Consider the following 23,655-nt stretch of genomic DNA (forward strand, 5'->3'; position numbering starts at 1 on the left):
GCCTCTTAGGGGAGCGTAAATGATTTTTAGGAAAGATGAATGAGCTCTTAGAAGAACTGATGGGAGGCATGATAGTTTGTGATGACGTTTGTCTGGATTTGGTGTCTGCTTCTACTCTCAAAACTCCTGGGGAGAGGATTTATGACAATTGAATTCATTTTGGAGGATCTGTCTTTAGACAGATAAAGGAAAGAAAGCTCAGAGAAAGCTTGCCCATGCATCTGCTGTTTTGCAAGTGCCTACATACAGCTCAAAGTAGTATGTCAAAGTTTATCTTGGAGTAGCACACCCTGAACACCTAGACGTATATTAGGGTGATGCTACCCATCACCAGAATGACACTCCATGAATAGAGGCTTTATTTACTGCCATGAGCAACCCTAGCACATGATAGTAAATAGTTGTTAAATGTTTACCTTTTCTGTAACATAACTTGTATATTAGAACTTTCATTTCAAAAGACAAAAACCCTGAATTACTTAAGTTCTGAGATATAAACACAAGCATCCAAAAGGGGGGAAAAGTGTACAAGGAGCATAAAGATCCTTAAAAGATTAATGTGGAGGCCAGCTCCCCAGAGATGGAGGGAGTGGGATTAGGTCTTGAGCTGCAGGCTAGCTGCCCTATCCATTGCTCCTTAGACTGCTAACAAAAAGAGAGCAATCTGTCCTACTGAGGGAATCTAACTACACCAGCATGTTTTCAATGGCCAACTACAAGCATTTGGAAAGGCCTACAAATGGGATGACATAGGAAACCTGGAGACTTTACGTCTGGGGCCCAATCTCGACCGTAAATAAGTATCCACCCAGGTCAGCCAGGGTTAGGATGCCGGGCTGGGACCCTCTGGCCCTCGTCTCTATGGTAGGAAAGCCAGAAAACCGGAAATGGGACTCCTGCGGGGGAAGAAAGGGAGGGGCGGGACCTTGGAGGGGCGGGGCCTCCGCCGCCAACTGGACTGCGGGCCGATGCGAGATGGCGGCTACTGAGGGGGTTGGAGAGGCTACGCAGGGCAGCGAGTCCGGTCAGCCGGAGCCGCCGCCGCCCCAGCCGCACCCCCCGCCGCCCCTGGAGCAGCAAGAAGTGATGGCAGCCGAGGTCGGAGAAGCGATGGCATCTCCTATGGACGATGGGTTCCTGAGCCTGGACTCACCCACCTATGTTCTGTACAGGTAACGCCCACAGCGGGGTCGCGCGGCCTGAGGCCCTACCCAGGAAGGCGGGGGCTCCCCACGGACGGCGGTTCCGGCTCCGCTCGCGCTGCCTCCGCGTGTCCGGCCGAAGTTTCCGGGCCCTCGCGGTCCGGCCGGCGTGGGGCGCGCTCGGCGGGGTCAGGGCCCGGGCTGGCGGGGTCAGGGCCCGGGCCGCCGCCGTCGCGCTCCCCTAACCCAGCGCTGTCGCCGAGAGTCCGGGGGAGGCGGGACGCCGAGCCGCGGAGAAACTCCCCTACACTGGACGGCACTCTGTTGGGTTGTGTGGGTGTCGCGGTGCAGGAATTGAAGAAATCGCGCGCCCCGTCCCATGCTCTCACTAAGAGAGCCTGAAAATAATCTGCCTGTATGCCGAAGGGTTTGGGCACATTTTGATAACCTGGCTGGAAATAATGATTTAAATAGGTTTAGATTTGCTCACTTGAAAAACAAGGAGTAAGGGCTTCCCGTGCTGAAATGGAGAGAGCTAGTGTAAGATCTTGAAGGACTGGGACATTTTCATCCTACATTTTAGCGCCTTGCATCAGCGAGGCGCCGAATTAGGGTTTAAGGATGTATAGATACGTGTTCCCTAAACCCTCATATACATATATTCCTGCATCATCTCGTACATAATACAAGTGAGATGTAGTAGGCAGCGTTGGGTACCGCTGAAACTCTTGCCTTTTCTGCCCGTCTTTGCCAACACCCGGTCCCATCTCGACCAGCTCTTTGTTTTCTTATAGTATTGCTGGCTCCTTAGCTCTAGTAAAAAACCCGCAGAGACAAGTGAAAAGTCCTTATTTCATATTTTTCTTTTGCCTTATTTTTTTCTCCTTTAGTTCTAGGTAAATGCATTCAATTGCTTATTTGCCTTGCATTTATGAATGAGTGAAAGTCAGTATCCAGATTTTGTTACTATTTTATTGTTCATGTTTTACTGATTTAAATTGGTTCGAGTGGCCCCATAACCCTCAAACCTCCTTTCTGAATTGTGAAATGTTCAACTTATTCACTCCGCTCTTATTTCCCAGTGACTGAATAACAAACAGCCTTACCTGTCTGCTGCCGCTCCCCAGGCCCTAGGTCGCACACCCCGGGTAATTCTCTCCTGTGGGTTGCCCTCATATAGCCGGAGAACTTTCAGGATTGTCTGGATTCCACAGAATCTTTGCTGTCAATAGCTGATCAGTGTAGAGAACTAAAAAATGGGTGAAAGGGAAAGAACATAAGTAAAAGAGTGGTTAAATCAAATTTGTTCACACTGAGCAGTTCACATAGAAAGTCGGTAGGTACCCATTGTACCCATTGTTGCCTCTATAATGGTACTTCAGCATATTGATAATGAGAGCATTCATTGAATGCTGTCTATATGCATTTATTATGTGCTATATTTGTAACATACTGTGTAAATATTTAAGCATGGTAATATATAGTATGTTTATGACACAGTATATGCTTATTATTATGCAGATTTTAAGTGTTTGACATGCTGTCTCACTTAATCCTCCAAACAACCTTCTAAGTTTAGTTGGTAATATTATCTTCATTATAAATGAAAAAACTGAGGCCCAGAGAGGTTAAGTTACAGTGTTTACTTTGATTTTAAAATGTCAGTTCCTGGTAAATTGTTATTCAAGTTTTTTAAAAAGACTAACTCCAAAGAGTCATATTAGACCAATGAATTAGATTGATTTCTAATGTAAAACTATGGTGTACATGCTGCAAAAAAATGGTTTTTCCACTTCTGTTAAAATTTTAAATTTGAAAACGATTTATTTTATTTGCAAAATTATTCATTTTATTTTAAAGTTTAGTGTAAAGTAAAGTGGCAAAATTTGGTCATGAGGAATCCAACCATGGTTCCGTAACATATTTATAAGCTGTTAGTATTATTGTAAGTGTAATTGTTGCAATTTCTAAAAACACCAGAGTTTTATTCTACTTACGTATTTGAATAGAATCACTGAAAAATATATATATTTTTCAGAGACAGAGCAGAATGGGCTGATATAGATCCAGTGCCACAGAATGATGGCCCCAATCCAGTGGTCCAAATCATTTATAGTGAAAAATGTAAGTTTATTTTTATTAGAAAAAGGTCTATAAGTCAAACTTAGTAGCTGGGTTGAAATTCACAACTATATGGCTAGGTAGGTGACAGATTTTTGTCTAATAAAGATCTAAATGACTGTGATAAGTTAACATTGTATATTTTTGTAATTTATTTTCATGATTAAAAGTTTTATTTTGGCCTGACCAGGCGGTGGTGCAGTGGATAGAGCGTCAGACTGGGACGCAGAGAACCCAGGTTTGAAACCCCGAGGTCACCAGCTTAAGCGTGGGTTCATCTGGTTTGAGCAAGGCTCACCAGCTTGAGCCCAAGGTCACTGGCTTGAGAAAGGGGTCACTCTGTCCACTGTAGCCCCCCAGTCAAGGCACATATGAGAAAGCAATCAATGAATAACTAAGGTGCTGCAACGAAGAATTGATGGCTTCTCATCTCTTTCTCTTCCAGTCTGTCTGTCCCTATCTGGCCCTCTCTCTGTCTCTCTCTGTCTCTGTCACAAAAAAAAAGTTTTATTTTGTCCAAAGAGTAGACATAGTCTAAGTCATGAATATTACTTCATAATGCAAAATAGCTACTATGTGATCGTGTTTTTTCATTTACTACTTAATCTACAACATAAATGAGTTACTGTTTTATTTAAAATAAACTTGGGTTGCTGAAACAGCGATTTGAAATATATTTTAGCAATGAGTGTTAGGCTCAGTTGGAATATATTTACTGATATTGAAATGAATGGATTATTTTCTTTGACAAAGTATTCTTTCAATAATGAATGTGAGAATATTTTTGCAAATTGAAGGACATACAAATGTTAATTGTTCTTCTAAGAAAGAATAATAAAATGAAATGCTAGTTTTGTGTGTGTGTGTGTGTGTGTGTGTATATATATATTTAAATATTTTTCAGTTAATGCTTTGTTACCTGAGATAATTCCTCTGTTACAAAAGTCAATTGTTTTTTTCTGATTATAAAGTAATGCCAAGAAATGTTTGAAAAGGAAGAGTAATGGTGTGAGGGTTTATCTTACCAAATATGAAAATGTACTACTACAAATAACATGTGCCTGACCAGGTGGTGGCGCAGTGAATAGAGTGTCAGACTGGGATGCGGAGGACCGAGGTTCGAAACCCTGAGGTTGCCAGCTTGAGCGCGGGCTCATCTGGCTTGAGCAAAAAGCTCACCAGCTTGGACCCAAGGTCGCTGGCTCTAGCAAGGGATTACTCGGTCTGCTGAAGGCCCACAAGCAAGGCACATGAGAAAGCAAGCAATGAACAACTAAGGTGTCGCAACAAAAAACTGATAATTGATGCTTCTCATCTCTCTCCATTCCTGTCTGTCCCTCTCTATCCCTCTCTCTGACTCTCTCTCTGTCCCTGTAAAAAATAATAATAATAATAATGTGGAATTGAAACAGAAATAAGTAGATTAATAAGGAATCTAAAAATACATCATCAGTATAAATGGGAACTTAATATTTGATAAAAGGACATCTCATACCTGTATGAAAAAGATAGGTTAGTTAAATAATGGTTTTGTAACAGTTTGCTATGTCTTTGGATATAAACAAAATTATATCCCTTTCCCCTATCTTACATGAAAATAAATTACAGATGAATTAAAGTTCCAGGACAAAATTATAAACATACTAAGAGCAAATATTAGAGAATAATCTTTCATTTTTGGTTCTGTAAACTTGAACAAGTTAATATTTAACTTCTTGTATACCCTGATTCCTTCCTCTGTATCCATGTTTTGGAGAATGGGTAAATAAAATGTATCATTGACATACAGTTTAAATACTCTATAATTATGAAGAGGATCTAGATTTGTTACAACATGGACAGATCTCAGAAACAGTGTTCAGTGAAAAAAGACACAAGTTTAAGAAACTTCAGAAACTAAATCATTATTATTAAGGTGAAATTTACAGTTATTTACTTTTGTTTATTCTAAATAATGCAATAAAAATCTTTTTTTATAAGAATATAACAATATTTTATGTTATAATAGTAGTTTTAAACAGGGAAGACAGTCCTAATGCAGTTTTATGCTGTTTACAGTTAGAGATGTTTATGATTATTTCCGGGCCGTTCTGCAGCGTGATGAAAGAAGTGAACGAGCTTTTAAACTAACCAGAGATGCTATTGAGTTAAATGCAGCCAATTATACAGTGTGGTAAGTAATACACATTATTAATATTTCTTGTTTAAATGTGTTATGTTTTAATTTGAATGGCTTTTTTCTTAAGTGAACTCTATTATCAAAATAATAACCACATAGGAGTGTAGAAATCAAAGACTGAATGAAAAATAGTAACCTACCACATTCCTTCTCACTACCAGTCTCACTCCCCAGAGGCAGAAACCCCTAGCCGTTTTTTATTGACTAAACTGTATATTCTGGCCCTGGCTGGTTGGCTCAGCAGTAGAGCGTGGACATGGTGTGTAGAAGTCCTGGGTTCAACTCCTGTTCAGGGCACACAGGAGATGCAACCATCCGTTTCCCCCCATCCCACTCCCCCTTCCCTCTCACTCTCACTCCCTTCCTCCCTCTCTCCCTCCCCCTCCTACAGCCTTGGCTCAATTGGTTTGAGCCCATCAGCCCTGGACTCTGAGGATGACTCTGTGGAGCCTCTGCCTCAGGCACTAAAAATCATAATAGCTCGGTTGTGAGCATGGTCCCAGATGGGCAGAGCATTGCCCCCAGATTAGGGTTGCTGGCTGGATCCCAGTCAGGGCACATGCAGGAATTTGTCTCTGTATCTCCCCTCCTCTCCCTTAAAAACAAACAGAAACAAAACAAAACTGTCTATTCTAAATAATATGCTTAATTGTTTTACTTTCCATTTTAGACATTTATTTATTCCTTCTGTGGAAGATACAGAGTTCACTCTCCACTACACTTGTTTTATTTTTAAGTAGCATTCTTGTAGTGGTTTTAAAAGTAAAATTATCATAATGTTTATAATGGAATTTATTATATAAATAATTATCTAAATGAACAGGCTGTACTGTACAGGGAAAAAGACATCTTTGATTCTTGTATAATACAACACAGGTAACCCCAGAGTATTACCTGAAAATAATCACTAGTTGGTTGTTTTGTATTTCACATTTGTTGCCTTTTGCTATTTTTACTTCAAAATGTTTGATTCTTACGGAGTATCTTCAAAAAATTAAATATAGAGCTGCCATATGATTCAGCAATTCCACTTCTGGATATTCAAAGAAAACAAAAACACTAATTTGAAAAGACATATGTGTCCTTACAATCATTGCAGCATTACTAATAACAGCCAAAATATGGAAGCATGAATGGATAGAGATGTGTATATACAGTGTGGGGCATAGAAGGGTTACAGTTGTGAGCATATGGAACAGTTCATTCTTGTACTATTATTAATTATAGTATTTATTTGTATTACAACTGTAAACCAGCTTTTGCCCCACCCTTTATATGCATAATGGTGTATTATGCAGCAATAAAAAAATGAAATCTTGCCATTTGTGACAGCATAAATGAACATAGAGGGTTTTACTCTACATGAAGTAAGTCAGACAGAGAAAGATAAGTACCATAGGAATTTATGTATATGTGGAATCATAAATGAATAAATAAAACAGACCCATAAATAGAGAAAACAAACTAAACAAACTGATGGTTGCCAAAGGAGAGGGAGGACGGGAAGGAAAAAATATTTTTTTTGATGTTTGATTCTTCCAATCACCAGATAGTTTGAGAGACTGGACAACCACCAAAAAAAAAGTCTAATTATGTTGTTGTCTTGTAGCTTTATTTGATTTATTTGATACCGTGGCTAGGCAATTTATGTGGAGTAATGAGACTTTGAATGCTTGATGTTTACTTAGGCATTTCCGGAGAGTTCTCTTAAAGTCTCTTCAAAAGGATCTACATGAAGAAATGAACTACATCACTGCAATAATTGAAGAACAGCCCAAAAACTATCAAGTTTGGTAAGATGAAAATAGGAAGGAGATGTCACTTTTCTAATAGTACCCAACCAGTGGGTGATAAGAATATAGGAAATTGTTTCTTTATCATTTTAGTGCTTAGCATTGGTGCTGATGTTATCTGTCTAACAGGGTTGTTAGGAGGACTAAATGAGAATTTTGTTTAATCTTAAAGTGGTGACTGACCCTTAATTAACACTCAGATGTTTTCTACTCTTATTATTTAAAATATTGACATTAGCATGTAATACTGCTAGAGTCAGAAAAAATTTTGAGTAAAAAATTTGAAATGTTTTCAGTGTGTTAAAAAATGACTTTCTGGTGTTTGTTTATTCAAAATATTTATACTGATGCCAGAGATACAAAGATGAACCACATACAGTCTAAAAGGAAAAGCATATAATAAAACCAGGTATTTTATAGTGCAGTGTGAAAAGCATAATGGTAGTTTTTCACAGAGTGTATTTGTTCTAGAAATTAAGCCCCTAAGTTAACATAAGCAAGAGTATGATTGTTATTTGTGGGGAGAGCAGAACACAGTGGGAGAAAAGAGAAATGAGGGAGCAAGAGGACCGAGAGGTAGAGTTTGCACAGTCCCTGGGATAGCAGTGAGCGCCGCATGGAGGAAGCTCTGTGGCTGCTGTTGTGGAGAAGGAAGGGGAGGCACAGTCGTGGTGATGGAGGACAAGGAGGACGTGCTGGTGGAGGTGGTCGTGGTGGTGAAGTTGGTGAAGTTAGTGAAGTAGAAGCAACATGGTGCGCCCGCAAGCACTGTCCACTTTTCTGTGCCACTCAATGCCTGTTCATTATGTGGGAGTTTCCACCTTTTTTTTTTCAGTATAACCACTAACATAGACGCCTATCTTAATGCCTGAGATTTTAGGATGATTTCTGAGAGGAACGACCTCTGAGGCAAAGAAAATACTCTGGGGAGATGCATGAAAGAGAGCACAGTGCTCTCAGGGAATTGTGTAATTCCATGTGATGGAGTAAATTTGGGAATCATGGGATAAGATCATAAATTGCCTTATGAACGTGGATGAGGAGTGTGGACTTGATCTTAGGGTCAGTGAAGAGCTGTTGACAAATTTTAATTAAGAAAGTAACACGATTAGATTTGTGTCTTAGAAGGTTTATCCTGACAGCAGGGTGGAGTGTGGGTGGAATAGGTTCATTGCACTGGTATAAGCTAGGGGAGAGTGTGATGGCCATGTAGGAAAGATAAGGATAAATTTGAGAGAGGTTTTAAACACAGAAGCAACAGGTATTGAAGTTTCATTTACTGGAGGAATGATAGAGAACAGTGATGTCTAGATATTTGTCTTAGCCACTGAGTGAATGGTGGTGCCAACCACTTGGGGAATTTGGGAGATAAAGCAGCACATTTCTAGGGAAGAAGGATGGATTCAGTATTGGATAAATGGAGTTTGGTGTGCTTATGGAAAATCTGTGTAAAGTGGGCCAGTATGTGATTGAAAAATGTTCACCTGAAGTTGAAGTCAGAGCTGTGGATGAGGATGCTCAGGGAGAAGTAGGGTTCTGAGGTGGAGGGTAGGACACTGGTGAACATCATCATTTTAAGAAGTGTTCCAGGATGACTAAAGAAGGAATCTAAGTTATGTTATCACAGAAACCAAGAGAAGAGAGTTTTAAGGAGTGGATGACAGTATCAATTCTGCTGAGAGGTCAAGGAAAGTATGGACTGAAAGATGACCAGTGGATTTGTTAATTAGGTGGATGTTAGTGAGTGATTTTGGTATGAGCAGCCCTCCCACCAGGGGTGGAGTGGTCACTGTGGGCAGAGGAAAGTGATAGGAAGAGAAAAGCCATGCAGTGGGTTGAATCGTAAATGGGAGGTGAGAGTTGGCTGTTGAGAAAGTAAGGCCCAGCAAGTAGCAAGTCAGAGATGTGTTTTTTGGCTTGTTTTTCCAATGTGGAAAACTCCTCTTGACAAATTTGTAACTTATCATAGCTACTTGCCAGAGTAGAAATGAATTCATTTCCTCCCACGAACTGGTGAAGTGAGCATTTGTTTGTATGGTAACTCTTTGGACTTAAGGAAAACTGACAGGCTATTTATAACCAGAAGAGCTTCTGTCCAGGAATGTTTCAGAATTTCTTGACAGAATTTTTTGGTTGTCAAAAAAATTATACTTCCAAATTTATCTTGAGATAAACCTTCTTTAAACTATAAACTATTTGATATGTTTTATTTCACTTTACACAAAAATCACAAATCACTGTTTTATGTTTTCCAACTTAGTGTTCTAAAATTTTTCTTAGTGTTTCTTTTGTGTTATCAGTTCTCTCCGATAGTTTTGATGAATTAAAGGTGAATTTCTCTTTCATAAGCATTCTTCACATCACCTAGCACAGCATGTGCAGCTGATACTTTAGTTCTTGGGTAAATTAACACAAAACTTCTCTCTCTTCTTCACCCGGCTTTAGGCATCACAGGCGAGTATTAGTGGAATGGCTAAAGGATCCATCTCAGGAGCTTGAGTTTATTGCTGATATTCTTAATCAGGATGCAAAGAATTATCATGCCTGGCAACATCGACAGTGGGTTATTCAGGTATTGTTTTTTTATTACAGTGTTTTCCAGATTTTAATTTTTTGACTGAAATAATTAAAATTACTGTTAAATTATAAGTAGACTTCTGAACCAAAACACACATATTGATTGTTACAATATGTCTATAATTATTAATAATTAAGATACTTAATTATCTGACATCTTTAATATTGGTTAACCTTTACAATTTCCTGAGATATATTGGTGAGTAACTTCACATTAAAGAAAAATAATAGTAATTTCTTAATATTTTTAGATCGAATTTGCATCAGATCTTATATTTGCAAAAAAAAATTAAATGGAAAAAGTAGTTGTACCTGACCAGGTGGTGGTGCAGTGAATAGAGTATCAGCCTGGAACGTAGGCAGTGGACCTGGGTTCAAAACCCTGAAGTCGCTGGCTTGAGTGTGGGCTCATCAACTTGAGCGTGGGGTCACCAATTTGAGCATGGGATTGTAGACATGACCCCATGGTCTCTGGCTTGAGCCCGAATTTGCTAGCTTGAGCAAGGAGTCACTGGCTCAATTGAAACCCCCCAGTCAAAGCATGTATGAGAGAGCAATCAATGAACAACTAAGGAGCCACAACAAAGAATTGATGCTTCTCATCTCTCTCCTTTCCTGTCTGTCTGTTTCTCTCTCTCTCTCAAAAAAACAAAAGTAATTGTAATTTTTTAATACAGCTGTGTTGTTTTAATTAAAAAGGGCATAGTATACACTAAGATTTTTGCATACATAAACTCTGAAATATGATTTTATAGCAACTATTATTTCTACCCACTTGTTAAACTTTTATGCTAAATCTTAAATAGAAGAGAATATTATGACTCCCACTCTGGGCATTTAATTTATTCTACCAAACAATTCTTGTGTTGTTTCCTGTGCATTTTTTTTAGTAATTGTTACTTTCTGCAGTATTCATTATACCAAGAGTATTTCATCAAATTTTTTCTTTTTATGTAAGTAATTGTAAACTTTTCTATATTTGAATAAAGGGATATATCTTCTAAAGGTATTCAGTATTTTAATTCTTTTATGAAATTCTTTTTTGCTATTAGCAAAAATAACTATCTCCACTATCTTTTTCATAACGTCCCTCACTTTTTCAGTATCTGTACATTTGATCATTCTGTTTTTTTTCAAATTGTCTTTATTGGTTCACTTCTCTCCATAATTTAAAAAATAATACAGCTTTATAATGTAAAAAATTTATGTCTGAATCTAATTGTATATATTTCCCTATGTGTATTTTCATGTAATTTTATCATATATGTGTATTTTGAATATTTCTTATTGAATAGTATGTGTTAATACCAGATCACATCAAATTAATATACTATAGTTAATTTTCTTTTTTCTAAACTTAGTTAAGTATGTATATTTTTTTGTTTTTGATTTAGTTCTTTAGAATAATTCTTGGCTCAGATAGTAAGAACATGACTCTTTTTATCTCAATTGTTCTCAAGAAGACAGTACTGAATTACAGGCCACTTTGTTCTCTCGTCCTCATTTTTTTCCTCCCTGGTGACTGTTCCCTTGTTTTTGATTACCAGTACTTTTTTCCCCACTCCATTTGACCTACAACTATCATTCTCTTCCAGGTGTGTGCTGAGTCCTACATCTTCAGTTCGATCTACTTAGCTTTGCTGAGTTTGATTTATTTATTTTTATTACTTATAAATAATGGGACATTTCTAATTAGGTATTTTATTATTTATTTTCTTTTAGGAATTTAAACTTTGGGATAATGAGCTGCAGTATGTAGACCAACTTCTTAAGGAGGACGTGAGAAATAATTCTGTCTGGAACCAAAGATACTTTGTAATTTCTAACACCACTGGCTACAATGATCGTGCTATATTGGAAAGAGAAGTCCAGTTAGTAGTCTCCTTTACTTCACTCATTAAAAGACCATTTGTGCCCTGGCGGGATAGCTCTCAGTTGATTAGAGAATCATCCTGATTTACAAAGGTGGTAAATTTTATCCTTGGTCAGGGCACATACAAGAACAGATTGATGTTGCTCTCTCTCTCCCTCTTCTCCTCCCCCCCCCCAAAACCCAATAAATAGAAAAAAATTTTTAAGTTATTTAAAGAATATTTGTGTGCCTGCCTTATGTCAGGTATTAGGGATACAGCAAAGATCAAGACTGTCCCCAGTTCTACCCTCATGGAACTAATAGGACAGAACACTTAGATGGAATCAATAACAATAAATTTACAAATATGTAGTATACCTCTATTTTGTAATGTCTTAACTTTCTTGAAATATTGTTGCTAGTACAGATTGAGAAGAAATCAGATTTCATAGTGTCTAGGCAGCTTCATTTTAAAACTATTTTATTAAGTTCTTTTGTATTTTGGATAATAGTCTCCAGATGCCATGTTATTCTAGTGCAGGGTTTTGGGCCAGATAAATCTTTGTTGTAGGGAGCTGTCCTGTGCATTGTAGTACATTTAGTAGCATTCCTGGCCTTTATGTCCTATACAGGAATCCTCAACTTATGATGGCTTCACTTATGATTTTTTGACTTAAAGATGTTGTGGAAGCATTACATATTTAGTAGAAACCAGCTAGGCTAAGCTATGATGATGCTTTGTAGGTTGGGTGTAGGGTGTGTTATATGCATTTTTGACTTATATATAGTATTTTCAATATATGATGGGTTTATCAGGACATAACCCTTTTGTAAGCCGAGGAGCATATATATATATACATATATATATGTAAGCCGAGGAGCATATATATATATATATACACACACGCGCATCAGTAGTAGCCCTCTCCCCATTTGTGACAACCAGAAATGTCCCAGCCATTGCGAAATGTCCTCTCAGGAGCATAATCGTCCTCAGTTGAAAAATACTGGTCTAACAAGCATAAAGCTAGAAATCTCTTGAGTTGGCATGAATTTCTGTATTATAATAAAAATTAATAGCCAACTCCTTTCTGATTTTTGTCTATTTTGTCTCATCTAAATTGGAACATTTGTTTTTATAGCCTCATGAAACCATAGTTATAATTTTAATTATAAAAGTGCTTAACAGCTCCTGTCTTTTTTCTTTAATAATAAGTATTCTGTTGTGAGGATTAGAATAAAAAGTTTTTTGAAGGAAAGTGAAGTGTCATCCTTCAGGAAAGCAAAGCAACATCCTTCAGGAAGCTCTGTTGCTTCCCTGCTAAGTTAGAGTGCTTCAGATTATTCTACCTTGAATTAATCCTATTAATAATTAGGGATTTCAAAATGTGTATTTCTTATTTACTGTGGTCTGTCTACATCAGGTCAGGTGTAATAAGGTATTTAAAAATTGACATGAAGCATTTTGGAAAATGCAGATTTCTCATAGCCTTTAAAGGCAAATTGCTGGCTTTCTGTTACCAAATAGAAATAATCAGCCAAGAATCTTTTCTCTATTTAATGTTTATTACACTCTTCAGTTAAGTAAAAGAAATAAATTTAAGATGCTAAGAGTAGCAGTAGTTATCTCAAATTTAGTTTGTTAACTAAATTTTTTTAACTCTTAAGAATACAGAACAATATAGCTGATTATTTCTGAACTTTTTTCCTTTTATTATAAAAGTAATGCAGTGTCATTGTGGGAGAATTGTACTGAATTGTATAAATAAAACATCAAAATCTCTTGATTCTCCCTCTTCCCACATCCCATTCTTTAGAGTGAGCTACAAGTCGTGTGAATCCTTCCAAGTCTTATAAATACATTTGCAAACATGCACAGCAACATAGGCAATCATATTAGACACATTTTTTCACTAAATATATCATGATCATATTTCCATTTGAGTACAAAATCTACTAGCACTATTAATAATATTTACCATTTATCAAGCATTTACTGTATGCCAGCACTTTCTGTTTAATTCCCATAACAACACTGTGAGATACCTGATGGAGAACTTGAGGTTCAGAGTAGTTCTGTAATGTGTGTAAGAGCACGTAGATAATAACTGATGAGGCTAGCGTTGATGCCGAGCCATCTGACATCAAAGTCCATGTTTTAACCATTAAAATAGACAATGCTTTGTGGATGTATGTAAATAATTTTTTTAATGTATTGACTTACTTTTGACGAAGAAGAAGGGGAGAGTGAAAAAGAGGGAAGCATTCATTTATTCTACTTAGTTTTGCAGTCATTGGTTGCTTCTTGTATATGCCCAACCAGGGATCGAACCTACAGCCTTGGCATTTCAGGATGATGTCCCTACCCACTGAACTAAATGAGATGAGGCCTACAAATAAAAGTTTTTAGGTTTGCCATAATGAAATTAATCTTCTACAGGGACTAGTTAAGACCTGCAGAGGACGTGGTTTTACAAATAACTGAAAACATTAGGTCATGTAAAAGTAATTGGAAAAATACTTTTAATAATGCTGAATGAGTTTATTAATATTACCTATGAAGAAAAAGTGCTATTAGCAATGTGACAAAACCAAGATTACTAAACTTTAATCAGTGACTTACTCATTTGAGCAAGTATTATAGTAAAGCAACATTCTACAATTTTATTGGAGTTTTTTGTAACTGGACCTCGATTATATTTAATAATCTGATTCAGGGGAAGAGAAAGGTAGGGAGTATTTATTTTGACTGGGAATCACATAATAGTTTGCTGGTAATCTTGTTTTAAAATTTAAAGAATATACATTTGTGTCGGTTTCTTATTTTTATTTATTATTTATATAATTTCCATGCTGCACATTTTTTATTATAATTTATGTTCCTAAGATTATATACTACTCCTTTTTCAGTGACTAAGGATGTAACAGGCAGAAGTTGATCTTAGACTTCCCCCAAGATTGTTTTCCCAGTGAAAGGAAAATCTCCTTTTTTTAGGTGACATTTCCTTCAGAAGGAAAGCCTAAATTAAAGGAAATCTGCCACACTAATTTCTTTTTCTATTGTGAATTGAGCCTTTATATTGTGTCCTTCCCAGGAAATGGATACAAATACACAATAGGGAAGAGCTATGTAAATAAGAATTGACAGCTGTAGGCTAGAGAGCTGGAGATATGACCTGGAGTGATGCCCAAGTCCACTAAGAGAGAAATGAAAGCACACATCCAAGCTGTGCCAGTCTTACAAACACTTTCTAATTACGTCACTGTTCCCAAAGTGATACACATATTCATTTGCGGTCTTTTCTTACAGGTACACTCTGGAAATGATCAAACTAGTGCCACATAATGAAAGTGCATGGAACTATTTGAAAGGGTAAGAAGTTTTTGCTTGTTTTATATAAAATACAAGCTATTAATATGATGCATCATGGAATATGTTCCATAATCAGAATCTAGAAGGACACTAAAGAATTTTCTGTTTTCCTCTGAGAGAAGTGTGTTATGACACCCGTGAACAGTGCCTTCTACCCTTCTCTTCAGCTTCCAAGCCCATACAGCACAGTGTTTAGATTAGTCCGTCAGTAAACAGTAAACAGTTATAATTGTGTTGATGAATCCTGCAGTCTTATGTCAAACAATGAAGTACACACATTCAGTTTATGTTCAGCTGAGGAACACAGTAAGGCAACATCAGCTGTTTACAATCAGATTGCACAGACACATAGCTAGCCTTTCTGTTTTTACTTCTAGAGATCTTGTTACAAGTCCAACTTGTTAAACTGACAAGGTTTCACTTGTGTGGCCACTGACATAACCAGGCTCCTTGTCAAACTTAGAGGTCTCCAAGAGTCAAAAGTATGGGGCCAGTCACAAGGGGAAGTGTGTCCAGGGTGGGGGCCTGAAATTCCTGGAGAGCTACAGGGATAAGGAACCATCTCAAGAAGAAACAAATATCTCTCCTGTGTTTTCCTTCACTTTAGAGTTTTAAGAAGATAATTTATTTTCGGTTTTAATTTTGTATGTTATAGTTTGAATTATAAATGATCACTTTTACACTTCATTATTCTTTTTTTTCTTTTTTTTTTTTTTTGGTATTTTTCTGAAGTTGGAAATGGGGAGGCAGGCAGACAGACAGACTCCCGCATATGCCTGACCAGGATCCACCCGGCATGCCCACCAGGGGGCAATGCTCTGCCCATACAGGGTGTCACTCTGTTACATCCAGAGCATCGCTCTGTTGCATCCAGAGCCATTCTAGCGCCTGAGGCAGAGGCCATAGAGCCATCCTCAGCACCCTGGGCCAACTTTGCTCCAATGGAGCCTTGGCTGCAGGAGGGGAAGAGAGAGACAGAGAGGAAGGAGAGGGGGAGGGGTGGAGAAGCAGATGGGCTCCTCTCCTGTGTGCCCTGGCCGGGAGTAGAACCCAGTACTCCTGCACGCCAGGCCAACGCTCTACCACTGAGCCAACCGGCCAGGGCCTCATTATTCTTTTAAACTAACTTTACTCAGCTCTGATTCATCATGATAAAGCTCACATATTATTTAAACATTTAATTTAGCTTTAACCTCTTTCATTAACAATAAGTCTCCTTTTTCTGTTTATGTCATAGGGGCTATTTCCTCTTAATCTTTCTACTATTTTCTTCTCAAAATTTAGAATAACCTGTTTTTAGGATTTTGCAGGATCGTGGTCTTTCCAAATATCCCCAACTATTAAATCAGTTACTTGATTTGCAACCAAGTCACAGTTCCCCCTACCTAATTGCCTTTCTTGTGGATATCTATGAAGATATGCTAGAAAACCAATGTGACAACAAGGAAGACATTCTTAATAAAGCATTAGAGGTAAGTTGGTGGAACTCAGTGCTTTTCTTTCTGGTTTCTCAGAGTTGGGTCAGCCTAGTACCACTATTCATGGCCCTTTTCAACACGTTACTCAGAATTCAATGCAGGGCGATTTCTGCTGTTCAAAGCAACACCCGTGTCACTGGTGAACATAATATGTGACTCTAGTGGTATATGTCATTTGAACATGATCTGAGTTAAACTGTATTAGCTCAAAAGCATTTGCATTAAAGATTGAATTACGCATTTTCTTTAATGAAGTTTTTGTTTTTCATTTTTAGTTATGTGAAATCCTAGCTAAAGAAAAGGACACTATAAGAAAGGAATATTGGAGATATATTGGAAGATCTCTTCAGAGCAAACACAGCACAGAGAGTGACCCACCAACAAATGTACAGCAATAACACCAACTAGAAGAACTTGATAGAAAGCTTTTATTTTTTTAAGAGACTCTAATACAGGAGTTTAAAACTAGAGCGATCACTCCTCTGCCTGCGGCGTAAACATGCATTGCACAGGCACCGCTTTTTAACAAGAACTAAGTGTGATGTTCCTTGGCTACTGCTGCTATTCAGACTAGCTCTGAGAAATTTGGTTTTTTTAAAGCAGAGTAATTTGTGGGGAGGTAGAAGAAACAAAGTCCCACAAAGGAACTTTTGTCTTATCAACATTCACTCTAATCCCTTAGCATCAACTCCTAAATGGTATATGCATCAGGATTTGCAGCATTAATGATTGCAGATAACTTGTATGTAATGGACATGAGGTAACTTAAATTTCGGTTCAGGAAGCAAGAGATGAAGTTATTACATTGGAGCTGCCATGCCACACTCACAGAATCTTGCTATCACTGTAACCAACTAATGCCAAAAGAATGGTTTTGTAATAAAATTATAGATGTATCCTAAAACAATGCTGTAGTAGTTTGATTTTTTTTATTTATTTATTTTATTTTTTATTTTTCTGAAGCTGGAAACGGGGAGAGACTGTCAGACAGACTCCCGCATGCACCCGACCGGGATCCACCCAGCACGCCCACCAGGGGCGATGCTCTGCCAACCAGGGGGCGATGCTCTGCCCCTCCGGGGCGTCGCTCTGTTGCGACCAGAGCCACTCTAGCGCCTGGGGCAGAGGCCAAGGAGCCATCCCCATCTCCCGGGCCATCTTTGCTCCAATGGAGCCTTGGCTGTGGGAGGGGAAGAGAGAGACAGAGGAAGGAGAGGGGGAGGGGTGGAGAAGCAGATGGGCGCTTCTCCTGTGTGCCCTGGCAGGGAATCAAACCCGGGACTTCTGCATGCCAGGCCAACACTCTACCACTGAGCCAACCGGCCAAGGCCTAGTTTGATTTTTTTAAAGTAGCATTTTACTACTATATATACAAGGGACATTGTCTCAGCTTAGAAAAGCAATTGAGGAAGAAAGTATTGATATAAAACTGTAGAAACCTGAAACATTATGTTAAAGGAAATGTTATTAAAATTTTAAATCAGTACTTGACTTCATGTAACAAAATCTACTAAAGGTAGATTAAACCCTAAGGCAGGGGTCCCCAAACTTTTTACACAGGGGGCCAGTTCACTGTCCCTCAGACTGTTGGAGGGCCGGACTATAAAAAAAACTATGAACAAAATCCCTATGCACACTGCACATATCAACAAACTGACCAGTATTTCAATGAGAACTATGCTCCTCTCACTGACCACCAATGAAAGAGGTGCCCCTTCTGGAAGTGTGGCGGGGGCTGGATAAATGGCCTCAGGGGGCCGCATGCTGCCCACGGGCCGTAGTTTGGGGACCCCTGCCCTAAGGGTTTATTAAGGTACCAAGGTAGCTCACAGGATAATTGCCTGATCTTCCCAGAAATATGTCCCGAAGTCATACTACAGAACTGGACCATGAAGTTGCTGTTGCCTGTGTTGGGATCAGGAAACTGCTAAATGAGCCTGTCCACCTCTGTCACATTTCATGCAAGCACATCTGCTTCCTTTCCCGGTTAATGCAGCTCCAAATTAAAGGCTCACTTTAGTGCATCTGATTGGAGAGAACCTAAATGGCATCTAAAAATTGAATTGCAGAATCTGGGAAATGTAGTTTATAGCTTTCCAACTTCTGCAATTCATGCTAGGAAGAAGTTGGAGTATTAAACTAGTTCTCTACCTGCACATAATTAAATCTCATTTTATCAAAGTATTTTTGTTCAATGTTCAAAGCAGCAAACTGCAATTAAAATTATATTAAGTGGAAAAATTATCACTTATCAAGAATTCAGAAAATATTTAATACTTTCTGTAGAAAATATGGCATATTTTTAACATTTTACATGTTTTTGTTGTTTTTAAATTCTGATTTTACGTTGAATTTGTCATAAAGAATCATCCCTATGTAAACAATTTCAAAAGTTTATAAAGTACAAAACTACAGTTTTCATAAGATAGCATTTCCTCTCGGAAATGATATAATCAGTGTCCCCAAATTGACTGGATTTAAGCCTGCTGACTCAAAACAAAGCTCATAGAGACTGTTTAATAAAAAGCCTAATGGCGCCTGACCAGGCAGTGGCGCAGAGGATAGAGCATTGGACTGGGATGCCGAGGACCTAGGTTGGAGACCCCAAGGTCACCAGCTTGAGCACGGGCTCATCTGGTTTGAGCAAAAGCTCACCAGGTCGCTGATGAGCAAGGGGTTACTCAGTCTGCTGAAGGCCCACGGTCAAGGCACATATGAGAAAGCAATCAATGAACAACTAAGGTGTCGCAATGCGCAAAGAAAAACTAATGATTGATGCTTCTCATCTCTCCGTTCCTGTCTGTCCCTGTCTATCCCTCTCTCTGACTCTCTCTCCGTCTCTGTAAATTGGCAGTTTGCCAATTTGTATTGAGAAATGTAACGGAAGCAAACGAAACAGTAACATTAGCCTAGCCACTTGGCATTTTCTGCCTTAAGTTTAACAAGGTGGCAGGCAGTTCATTTATCAAAAAGATGCTTAGTGAGCACGGAATCAAGTGAGGAGGAGGCTCCATGATATAAATGTGTAATGATTGATTTTAGGCTTTGATATTCCTAATGAGGACAGACTCTTAATGGGCAGCTTTCACTAAACGAACAATTGAAGTGTGGCCGCTTTTCATGGAATGCCATTTTTACTGGAACAACCAACTGAAAACTAGTTGTTCATACTTTGGATAGCTGGCATACATTTTCTCAAAAATGAATGAAGTGAGTTTGTCACTACAAGGAAAACAACTAAGTGCTTTGCTAGTGAAAATTTGAGCTTTCAAGTGAAATTTGTAATCTACCGCAGTGAGCTAGGCAGCTTCCTAATACCTACACACCTTTCTAATTAAATCAAACTACATTAATGAGTGCCATTTTTGATACTGTATAAATACGTCAACAATTGGGGTATCTGCATAACTCAACAAACCAATATTTTCCAAATGACATGTCTATGATATGTACATATTTACATTTAAAATCCATCAATTTTATACTTTTTTAATTCTACCACAAACATTTTTTAAAGAACTCAAGAAGAGTTTTTTATGTTTACCCAGATACTTACTGTTTCTGTTACTATTCTTTCATTCCTGATATTCCAAGTTTCCCTGCCATATCATTTTCCTTTAATCTGAAGAAATTTCTTTCAGTGATTCTTTTAGAGTTTATCAGCTGGTTGCAAATTCTCTTTGTTTTCCTTCATCTTGAGAATGGTTGGCTCAATGGTAGAGCATTAGCCTGGCATGTGGAAATCCTTGGTTCAATTTCCAGTCAGGGCACACAGGAGAAGCTACCATCTCCTCCCCCTCCCCCTTCTCTCTCTATCCTCCGCTCCCGCAGCCATAGCTTGATTGATTTGAGCACATCAGACTGGGCACTGAGGATGGCTCCGTGGAGCCTCCACTTCAGGTGCTAAAAATAGCTCAGTTGCAAGCATCGGTCCAGATGGGCAAAGCATTGTCCCCAGATGGGGGTTACCAGGTGGATCCTGGTTGGGGCACATGTGGGAGTCTGTCTCACTATCTCCCCTCCTCTCACTTATAAAAAAAAATGTTCACTGATAGGTTAGGCCTCATTTTTCTCTGGCTGGTTTCAAAATTTTTAGTTCGTCTTGAGTTTTCAGCAATTTGATTTTGATGTGTCTGGCCATGGGTGCCTTTGGATTTATCCTGTTCGCTCAGCTTTTTGAATCTGTAGATTTGTGGTTTTACCAAACTTAGAACATTTTTAGCCGTTATTTTATCAATTTTTTTTTTCAGCACTTTCTCTTCTCCTGTGGGATTCTAGTGACAGAATGCTAGACCTTTTGTTCTTGTCTCAAATGTGATGGAAGTTCTCTTTTTCTTTCCCCCTATCCTTTTCTCTCTATTGGTCAGATTGGATCATTTCTATTAATCTGTCTTCAAGTTCTCTGTCTCAGTGAGTTTTTGTTTTGGTTAAAATTTTCAGTTTTAAAATGTTTGAATCTTCTTAATATCTCCTACTTCTTTCCTTGTTCTATTTAAACTTGTTGCTAGAGTGTTTATGATTGTCTTGAGCGTTTTTATAATAACCTTTAATATTTTTGTCAGATAATTCCAAAATCTGCATCTGCATCGTCTCGTCATTGGTGACAGTCAATGTCTTTTCCTATGCAAGTTGAGATTTTGGGGATACTTCATTTGCCTACTAAGTTTGGGATGTATCCTGGAAATTTAGAATATCATGAGATCCTGATTCTTGTTTAAATCTTATGGAGAATGTCAGTGTTTTTATTTTAGCAAGTGTTTGTCATGTCTAGGTGTTAGCAAGTTCCAAACCTCCTATACTATATTCCAAGGTCAGTTCAGTTTTCAAATTCTTGTGGTGCTTTTTGGATTTGTCTCATATTGTACATCACCCAGTGATTAGTCTGGGACCTGAGCAGAAGTCTTATCCACTAGCACCGTTCAAAAAGTCTTTGGTATGCCCATTAGCATCAGATCTGTGGTGGTCAGGGGCGAGCCCCACAGTTCATAGCCAACTTTAAGGAGTTGCTTTCTGATCTCCCTTTCCACTTTCTTCCCAGTACTTTCCCACTTTGCTGGAGTTCCTCATTTTAGGTCTCTGGCCAGAAATCTCCCATTTCAGGTGAGAAACTGCCCACTTCCACAATTGTGCCACAGCAACAGGAAAACAACCAAAAAAGCAATGGAGTTTGTCTCTGCCCTCTTGGAGTTGAGGCTCCACTGAAGGGAAAGGAAGATAGCTCTCTGTGTGGCTTCCTATTTTTCAACTCCCAGTCACTTTTGCTCCTGCCACTGCTCCTGCCACAGGTTTATTGGGAGTTGGGGTGCAAGGGAATTTAGTTAAAGGAAAAAAGAGAAAAAAAGTTTTCTCCAATCGCTGAATTTTAGGAGTTCCTTTTTCTGCTTTATGAGCAGAACCAGAGGATTTCTTCAGGGTGTCTCTCTGTCTCCCAGTGTTCGATTCCAGGTTTTGGACTGGGTTGAGTTCAGATCCGAGGGCACCAGAGGAAAAAGAATAACATCATGACCAGTCATCGGTGCTTCACAGTCAGGTGTTCTTTGATCTGGTGATGCTCACTTTTCAGAGGCCCCAGACAACTGTGCAAGTTCTTGTCAGGTTTTCTAGTTGTGTGCAGCAGGAGAGAAAAGTTTGCCTGTGTTTACTCCATCTTAGTAGGAATCAGCCCTTCTGCCCTCCCTTAGCTTTCACAGATTTTCTGTTCTTTACATAAACTTCCTCTAGTCCTGTGATTACAATTTACAAGAGCTCAGATTTGGCTCTCTTTTCGCTGTACATTCTCTCTGTTGGAGAGAACATCCTTTTCCACAGTGTCCCAGAATCCTTTGAGGGAGATCATTTCTGTATACAGGGAATCTTTTCTACTGCCCGCTCACCAGATATGTAAAGTCGTGCTGGATATTAACTTGGACTACCACTCCATTTCAGACTTAAAATGTCCTCTCCCTACTCTGTCTGCTCTGTTAATGATGCTACTGCTCTTCCACCTGAAACCCACCAAAAACCCTTGTTCAGTCCTGCTAGAATGTACTGCTGTATTCCTACATCACCAGGCTATGCAAAATCATGAAGAAAAACCAGGGACTTATGGTAAAAATGGGCATACAGACAACACTCAAAAGCTTAATTGGCTGGAAAAAGACAACTGAATAAAATGGCAGCACGGTTTTACACATGACTGTTTGCCTTGGAAAACACCTGAAGCTTGCTTGTGGAAGTGGGCATTGGTAGGGTTGTAGGGTTGTAGCGTGTGAGTTACTGTGAAGTGACAGAAGGAGGGTTATCTGAAATCTATCCGGAAGTTGCAACACCGGAAGTGGATGGGTGTGGCTCAAACACAGGCAAGGAACTGAAGACACTGAAGATAGGGTAGATGCTGAGGGGTGTGCACCTGTGTGTTTTGGTCATTTCTGTGCAGTGTGGCTCAGCTGGTGCAGTTTTCTGCATTCACCTAGTTTCCCCAGGACGAAATCACACATTTAAACTAATGGGAAATCTGTGCAGTGCTCACATGATTTCCCAGTACATCTATCATACTGAAACAAATTTGGTTTGTTTGTTTTTTATTCATTTTAGACAGGAGAGAGAGAGAAAGGGGGGGAGGAGCAGGAAGCATCAACTCCCATATGTGCCTTGACCAGACAAGTGCAGGGTTTTTAACCAGCAACCTCAGTGTTCCAGGTCAACGTTTTATCCACCACGCTACCACAGGCCAGGCCAAATTTGTTTTTTTAAAAATGCATTATAGCAGAACTGAGTGTGCTTTACTTTATTCCTTCCCTCAGTTTCCTGTCTTGTCAGTTAATTTCTGATTATTTTTCTGTTCAAAGTTCCTCATATCTCACCCATTTCCTTTAATGTTCTTTTCTTTTTATTTTCTTTTTTTTTTTACAGAGACATAGAGACAGAGAGAGGGATAGACAGGGACAGACAGGCAGGAATGGAGAGATGAGAAGCATCAATCATTAGTTTTTCGTTGCACGTTGCCACACCTTACTTGTTCATTGATTGCTTTCTCATATGTGCCTTGACCGCAGGCCTTCAGCAGACCGAGTAACCCCTTGCTCGAGCCAGTGACCTTGGGTCCAAGCTGGTGCGCTTTGCTCAAACCAGATGAGCCTGCACTCAAGCTGGCGACCTTGG

The 23,655-nt window shown here is 38.9% G+C and overlaps 1 protein-coding gene across 1 annotated transcript; it reads left to right on the forward strand.

The window, feature by feature from the left end:
- Positions 1-934: 934 nt before the first annotated feature.
- FNTA (farnesyltransferase, CAAX box, subunit alpha) lies at positions 935-17,422 on the forward strand. Its single transcript, XM_066236455.1, has 9 exons — positions 935-1,172; positions 3,181-3,266; positions 5,322-5,436; positions 7,131-7,235; positions 9,681-9,807; positions 11,535-11,683; positions 14,975-15,037; positions 16,338-16,509; positions 16,791-17,422. Exons 1-9 carry the CDS (start codon positions 976-978, stop codon positions 16,911-16,913), a joined length of 1,137 nt encoding a protein of 378 aa, XP_066092552.1. The 5' UTR covers positions 935-975; the 3' UTR covers positions 16,914-17,422.
- The last annotated feature ends 6,233 nt before the right edge of the window (positions 17,423-23,655 follow it).

The sequence above is a fragment of the Saccopteryx bilineata genome, chromosome 6, assembly GCF_036850765.1.
Source record: "Saccopteryx bilineata isolate mSacBil1 chromosome 6, mSacBil1_pri_phased_curated, whole genome shotgun sequence".
In the NCBI taxonomy this organism is placed as follows: domain Eukaryota; kingdom Metazoa; phylum Chordata; class Mammalia; order Chiroptera; family Emballonuridae; genus Saccopteryx; species Saccopteryx bilineata.

Excerpts from the sequence above, each read along its gene's own strand:
- FNTA (XM_066236455.1), top strand. The coding sequence starts at position 976 with ATGGCGGCTACTGAGGGGGTTGGAGAGGCTACGCAGGGCAGCGAGTCC. Across the intron at positions 9,808-11,534 it reads ATCGACAGTGGGTTATTCAG|GAATTTAAACTTTGGGATAA; the intron begins GTATTGTTTTTT and ends ATTTTCTTTTAG. Across the intron at positions 16,510-16,790 it reads TTCTTAATAAAGCATTAGAG|TTATGTGAAATCCTAGCTAA; the intron begins GTAAGTTGGTGG and ends TTTCATTTTTAG.